This window comes from Moschus berezovskii, chromosome 16 (genome assembly GCF_049115385.1).
Source record: "Moschus berezovskii isolate FMDL1 chromosome 16, NW_MosBer_1.0, whole genome shotgun sequence".
Lineage (NCBI taxonomy): Eukaryota > Metazoa > Chordata > Mammalia > Artiodactyla > Moschidae > Moschus > Moschus berezovskii.
This window is the reverse complement of record NC_142475.1, coordinates 84,772,492-84,780,330: the sequence shown is the minus strand read 5'-3', so window position 1 is coordinate 84,780,330 and position 7,839 is coordinate 84,772,492. Positions and strand designations below refer to the sequence as shown.

Here is a 7,839-nt window from a genome sequence, read left to right as displayed (position 1 = left end):
ACAGGTTTGATACTTCAGTCAGGAAAATTCCCTAGAGGAGGAAATGGCAACCCACTCCAGTATTCTTGCCTGGAGAATCCCTTGGACAGAGGAGCCTGATGTGCTACAGTCTATGGAGTTGCACAGAGTCAGACATGACTGAAGCGACTGAGCACAGGTAAATATAAATGTAACCTATATTCATAGACTTGTAGACTTAATATAATTAAGATAACAATATCCCCCAGAGTGCATATTTAATGCAATTTTTATAAAAATCCACTTTATGCAGAAATGGAAACATTAATACTAAAATTTGTGTGAAACAGTAGAGAAGTTTCATACGGAATTGCAAGAAATCCCAAATAATCCAAAAAAAGAAAAAGAAAGAAATCTGAAAGTGAAGAAAAGTGAAGAATAAAGTTGGAGAATTCATACTTTCAATCTCAAAACTTAATGCAAAGATACAGTTCTTATGAGAACTATAAGGACTTGTAGAAATGTGTGCTCCCAAGTGAGGTTAATGAAGAAATAAAATATAGTACATGTATCTTCACATATGAAAATTTATTTTCATTTAAAAATGTTAGAAGAAAATTATTATATAATTGTTATATAATATAATGTTTATATTTAGAGTACCAGTATTTGTGACTTTTATCAGCATATATCTAAACTGTTCATAAAAATCATAAACATGAGTGACATTATCTCTGACTGTTGATGGCCATGATTAGCAATATGACACAGTAAAATAAAAAAAAAAAAAAAAGCATGCAGAAATGAATTGGTGATGGAAACAAGATGATCTGAGGAACATGAATGCTTAGATGCAAAGGGAGATGAGATATATCTGATAAAATAACAGCTTTTTATATTTTCAATGAGAATTAAAATTGCCCTGTGATACAAGAAACAGAATTCAAGGAAAATATGTTTAACAAAAGCAATGAAGTGTAATGTGATTGTTGTTATTATTGTTGTTCAGCCACTAAGTTGTGTCCAACTCTTTGCCATCCCATGGACTGCAGCACACCCATCTCCTCTGTCCTCCACTACCTCCTGGAGTTTGCTCAAATTCATATCCATTGAGTCAACTGAGTAGAGACATCATTTATTAAGCCTGTCTAACTAATCTTTGTGACCATCTGATCATGCTTAGTGGGAATCTACATGAAGGTTTATAATCAATACACCAGTTTCACTGACCTTGTTCCTATACAAACCAGGCATTTTTATTAATTTCCTTACAATTATAGAATGAGTAGGAAAATACCATAGAGTTGTGCCCTGTAAAATTCTCCAAGTTCTACTTTTTTCCCATTGCTCTGAAGTGTCTTGGGTGGCTTGGTGTCTGTTATCCATCTTTTTGACTTATATATGATTTTGCCTTTCTACCAGGTTGAAATTTCATTCACCTTTGGATATCATTTCTGATTTTGTCCCTGGATGCTAGCTAGCTACTTAAAATATTTCCAGGGCTTTGCCTTCTCTAGATATTCCTGCCCCCATCCTAGTGCCAAACTCTAACTCTACAAACTCTGAAATGGAGAAAAGACTATATTCTTCATTTACACTTTGAAGAGTGCTAGACTTCTTCCCAGGTGGCACTACTGATAAAGAACCCACCTACCAAAGCAGAAGATGTAAGAGATATGGGTTTGATCCCTGGGTCAGGAAGATCCGCTGGAGAAGGAAATGGCAATCCACTTCAGTATTCTTGCCTGGAAAATTTGATGGACAGAGGAGCCTGATGGGCCCATAGGGTAGCAAAGAGTTGGACATGACTGAAGCAACTTAGCATGCACATGTACTTACTGATCCATGAAAATTCAGAGTTAAAAGTTTTTTGTGCCTGTATCAATTTTCATTTTAGTTTGAAGCAATGCATAAAAGTTCAGTTAATTCACATCTTCAACAATGTTTGGTCGAGTTAATCTTTATCTTTTTTTAATTATGAAAGAATGATAGCACATTTACAAGAGACTTGAAAAATGCAGAACAAATTTACATGTAGTTCCACTATATATTACAATTATTTTTAAACAGATAAATTAGATTTTTAGTTGGAGTTTCAACATCAAACTCACAAAAAATAATAGAATGAATAGGCAGAAAAGTAGAAGGATAAAGTAGACCTGAAAAGCACTATTAACTAATTCAATATAATAAAAATTTATACAATTTTCACACAACAGTGAAATACCAATTCTATTCAAGTTCCCATAGACTATAAACCATAAGACACTGGAACATATCCAGGGGCATAAAACAAGGTGCCAAATTTTCATGGTCTAAAAGAATTGAAATCATACAGTCTGTTCTCTTATCAGTGTTGAATTATGCTAGAAATAAATATTAAAATATATTTGACAATAACTCACATAATTGCAAGTGCAATGTGACATTCACCAAGAGATCTTTGACTTAGCCATTAAAAACCTCAGAAAAGTTAAAAGACTGAGAAAGCATGGAGGATGATTGCAGAGAAGATAGCATTTAAATGAGAAATTAATATCAAAGATTCTTTTAAAACAGTAATGTTTCTGGAAATTAAGTGTCCACCTTTAAATGATGAGTGGCTCTAAGGAGTCATTGTTGTTGTTGTTGTTGTATAGTCTCTAAGTCGTGTCTGAGTCTTTTGTGACCCCATGAATTTTAGCCTACCAGGCTTCTCTGTTCATGGAATTTACCAGGCAAGAATACTGAAGTGAGTTATCATTTACTTCTCCAGGAGATCTTCCTGACCCAGGGATCTAACCTGGGTCTCCTGCATTGCAGGTGGATACTTTATTGATGAGCCATCTGGGAAGCCCATCTAAGAATCCATAACAAGAAAAAATAGAAAATATTTCCAACAGAATAATTCACTTAAAACTTTGATATAGTTCCATTTATTCTGCCATCTAGTATTACTACTAAAAGTCTAGAAAGTGTATTATCTTAGGGATTTTAAAAAAAATTGGATAAGGCTTGAAACTTTTGATCCAATTCTGAGAAATACTATGTTGTAAAAAACAAAAACAAAACAACAACAACAACAAAAAAAAAAAACAGGAAATTAGCGTGTGATACAGTATTATTAATTAAAGCAGAGATTTTGTTCAAATTCCCAAAATTTTATGCTAACACCCATTAGTTGTTTTCACACCTATTAAAGATTTCACATTGTATTTAGTTGCATTGAGCAGCTTCAGGGGTATGCAACAGATTCTGATAAATTCTCTTTTCATTCTTTTATTCTGTTACAGAACTAAATAAAAGTTTAAATAACAAAGATGCTTAAATTTGTTCTACAATAACCACATCCAAGTGATTGTACATCTCTGTTTGTGCATCTTTACTGAAAGGATTAATGAGATCAGTGATCACTCAGTTAGTTGCTCAGTGTTGTCTGATTCTTTTGCAACCTCATGGGCTGTAGCCCGCAAAGCTCCTCTGTCCAAGGATTTTCCAGGCAAGAATACTGGGGTGGGTTGTGTTTTCTGCCAGCCTTGCTGCACCTACACCCACAATGGATTTTTCTGCTTGCCACTTAAGGTCATAGTTCCTTGTTCATGAGCCTCAGCCAACCAGAACTACAGTGAAAGGCTCCATCTCACCAGTCCCAGAAACATTTCATTCTTGCCAGCCTCTGTTCAGCCATCGTGAATTATTTCTCTCCCAAGGCAACACAGTCAAGCTTTTCCACTGTTCAATGGGCAACTACACCTTCTCCATAAGAATAAAATCCCAAGCTTGTGGAGGACACTCACATTCTGAATAGGTTACTTTCTTGTAAATTCATCTTGCAACCCCAGGTCCTTCTTTAGAAAGCTCATTACACCCTGTTATAGTCACTAGCTGTTGTCGTTAAGTCACTAAGTGGTGTCTGACTCTCTTGCAACTCCAGGGACTGTAGACCACCAGTATCCTCTGTCAATGGGAACTCCAAGCAAGTGTACTGGAGTGGGCTGCCATTTCCTTCTTCAGGGGATCTTCCCAACCCAGGGGTCGAATCCATGTCTCTTGCATTCGCAGGAGAATTTTTACCACCCAGCCAACAGGGAAGCCCCTGTAGTTAATACCCTGATACAATTATTTATTGTATGTGAACTCTTTCTATTCAAATTGCACTGTGGTCTGTCTCCTGGCTGGACCTCAGCTGGTATCACATGTAAAATACCAAACACAATGCTAGCCTTACAAACATTTGAGAAACACTATTTCTTTTCACTGTAAAACAAAGATTCAATGAACAAGAAAATTCCACAAAAAATTTTATATTGAGTCCAAAATAAATGAATATTTTTGACATGTTATTTGCAGTAATCAGTAGTAACCAACATCTCTATGTTACATAATAAGATAATTTGAATACCAATAATTTCAATATTGTAGGTTCTTAGCGTGTAGCTTCTGAAGACATTTGAGATAACCAGATAATAGATAAATATTGATTAAAAAGCATTAACTTGTCATGATGAGAGGGTGGGATGGGAGAAAGTAAATCTGGATTCCAGTCTAAACTTTAGGTTTGTGCTTAAGTTGTTGTTCAGTCCCTAAGTCATGTTCAATACTTTACAACACCATAGACTGTAGCATGCCAGACTATCCTGTCATTCAGTGGCTATCTGCAATTATTATTCAGTCTTTTTTAAAGTTGATGTATTCATCTATAGATCAAGAGGATTGGATGAGATTATCTCTTTTCTTCTATCTATAAAGCTCAGTGAATCTCTTTAATCATTATCTGCAGTCACTTTCTGTCTCCAGTGTTTCTTCATAGCATTTCTTATCTCAGCATTTCTGAGGGTATAGATTAAGGGATTTAACATAGGGGACACAACAGTGTAAAAGACAGCAACAGCTTTATCAATGGGCAGAGTGGTGACTGGGCGAAGATACACAAATATGCAGGGCACAGAAGATAAAACAACTACTGTGATGTGAGAGACACATGTAGAAAGAGCTTTGCGCCTCCCCTCCAAACTGTAAGTCCTTAGGGAGCTCAAGATGACCACATAGGAGACCAACAGGAGGAGGAAGTTTAACAGGCAGATGAACCCACTGTTGGCAGCAACAAAGAGACCAAGAATGTGAGTGTCCATGCAGACAAGCTTTAACAAAGGGTACAAGTCACACATGAAGTGGTCTATGACATTGGGACCACAGAAGGGCAGCCAGACTGTAAAGAGGACCTGAACAGTTGCATGGAGAAATCCTCCAGTCCAGGCCACCCCCAGCAGGAGGAGGCACAGCCTGTGGCTCATGATGGCCGTGTAGTGCAGAGGTTTGCAGATGGCCACATAGCGGTCATAGGCCATCTCTGTGAGCAGGATGATCTCAGTAGCACCAAAAATGTGTTCTGCATAGACTTGAGCCATACACCCATTAAAGGAGATTGTTTTGATCTCCTGAAGGGAGTCCACAATCAACTTAGGAGCTGAAGAAGAAGAGTAAATTGTGTCTATCAAGGAAAGGTGGGTCAGGAAGAAGTACATGGGGGAGTTCAGAGCAGGGCTGGTAGTTATGGTAACCACAATGAGCAGGTGGCCTGAGAGAGTTATCATGTACAAGACCAAAAACACAACAAACAGTACTTTTTGCATTTGGGGGTTCTGTGAAAGACCTAGTAGAATGAATGTAGTCACATTCCTTTCATTCTCCATCTATGTGGTGTGGGTAATAAAAACTCAGGGAAAGACTTTACCTTTAAAAAAGAAAGAAAAAAAGAATATAAAAGAATGAATTACTACGAAATACTACCTTTTTACAGTACTCTGACAATATCACAAATTATTCATTTTTCCCCTAAATGTCTATGAATCCATACACCAAAATTTCACTTAGTTGACTCTCTAAGATTTTTTTTTTTTACATTTTTTAATAGTTTTTAAAATTCTGGAGCTTGCATTACTAATTTTAATCAGAAAATAAATATGACTTGCATGTTTTTTTCTTGGAGGCCTTAGGTTGAAACAATGAATTTTTTAATTGAATGGTATATGTATAGGGAAGGAAGCATAGGAAGTTATGTACTGACACATTATGGGACCCAAAAATATATTATCTGAATATATTAATATTTGAAGAAATTGCTTTAATGTACTCATAAAGCTATTGTTATCAGTTCACAAAATGAACATAGAATGAGGGCCTCACTGGACTCGAACAGCTTTTAGAGGATCAGGGCAGGGGGTAAGTCTGCCCTAGCTGCCCCATGGACCACTCTTAATCATCCTAGATACTGTCTTTAGTCTACCATCTAAAAATTATTGATCACTAGTTTTAACATATGCCATTAATACTAACAGGTAATAAGCCAAGTCTCAGTAATCAACCAGATCACTTTAATGCAAAGTCTATTTCCATTTACTTAATGAGGAATACATATATTAGTCAAGTCAACTTTAAAGTAATATAGATAGCTAAGTGGGCTTCCCAGATGGCACTAGTGTAAAGAACCTGAGTGCCAATGCAGAAGACATAAAAGACATCAAGATCCAGGTTTGATCCCTGGGTTGGGAAGATCCCCTGGAGAAGGGCATGCCAATCCATTCCAGAATGCTTGTCTGGAGAATCTCATGGACATAAGAGATTGGTGGGCTATAGTCCATAGGGTCACAAAGAGTCGGACATGCCTGAAGTAATTTAGCAACATGCATACTAATTATTGTCATTATTAATGACTAAGTACTGTCATTATTAATCTTTGCATTTTACAATAACTAAGATTTGAGTATTCTCTTTATATTTATGTATTTTTAAAGCAAAAAGGTAGTGAAGGGTAAAATGAATTGTCTATGTTACAAGTGGGCAAGGTACATAATGAGGTAATTCTTCCAACGAAGTTACTCAATCTTGTCCTACTCTTTGTGATCCCATGAACTGTAGCCTACCAGGCTCCTCTGTCCATGGAATTTTCTAGCAAGAGTACTGAAGTGGGTTGCCATTTCCATCTACAGGGGATCTTCCAGACCAGGGATCACACCTAGGACTCCTGCATTGCAGGCAGATGCTTTACTGTTTGAGCCACCAGGGAAGCCCCAGATTCTCTGCACCAAGGATCATTTTTCAGATGATCCCACAAACTCTTCGTTGAGAAGATAGATTTTGAGTTCCAAGCCCCAGGATAGTGGGCTTTCTTCTGGATTGCCCAGGGCATCAGAGAATCATTCCAGGGACAAGAACATTTGAGAAAAAAGTCTGTGTGCACTTCTAATTGCCAACTCTTCTCTAGAGAATATGGCATCTGGGAGAACCAAGAACCAACTGATAAATTTTTATACTTCCCCAATGGCCTGTACCAAAGGTTGGATTTCATGATTAAAATCAGACAGAAAATCCCAAACTTAGCTCATTCATTCTCATTACTTCACTTATTACCTCAGCTTCTTGCAAACTTTGAAGCAGTTAGCTTTAAAATAGTTCTCTTTTACAATTCATATCAGTTCTTTTCATCCCACACAACATGGTAACCAACTCACAAACAAAACAACTTGGCCTATGTCAAACTCAACGGACATTTTTTATTTCCTCTCTTAATTGACAGACCCAAACACAGGATAATTTTCAGTTTGTTGTTTTTTTGTTTTTTTTTTTTTGTCTTAATCCAAAGACCAATTCTGTTCCTATTTCTACTCATATTCTCTAATACTCATAATTTTGGAAAAATAAGAAATGGACAAAAGTTATGGACAGCAAAATAATCTTGACCTTCCATAAAATGGCACTCAGACTGCAATTAAGAGGTAAGAACTTCAGCAAACAAACTACTTCTTAAACAGGGAAATCTTTGTTACTTGCTTAAATTCAATATACTCAAACATTGGGACATACACTTTTACTATAAGTCTGCTTTCCCTCAATCTTTATAAA

The 7,839-nt window shown here is 36.5% G+C and overlaps 1 protein-coding gene across 1 annotated transcript; it reads right to left on the bottom strand.

Moving 5' to 3' along the window:
* Positions 1-4,700: 4,700 nt before the first annotated feature.
* On the bottom strand, positions 4,701-5,630 carry LOC129560141 (olfactory receptor 4C12-like). Its single transcript, XM_055432066.1, has one exon. The coding sequence runs from the start codon at positions 5,628-5,630 to the stop codon at positions 4,701-4,703; it is 930 nt and encodes a 309-aa protein (XP_055288041.1).
* Between the last annotated feature and the right edge of the window lie 2,209 nt (positions 5,631-7,839).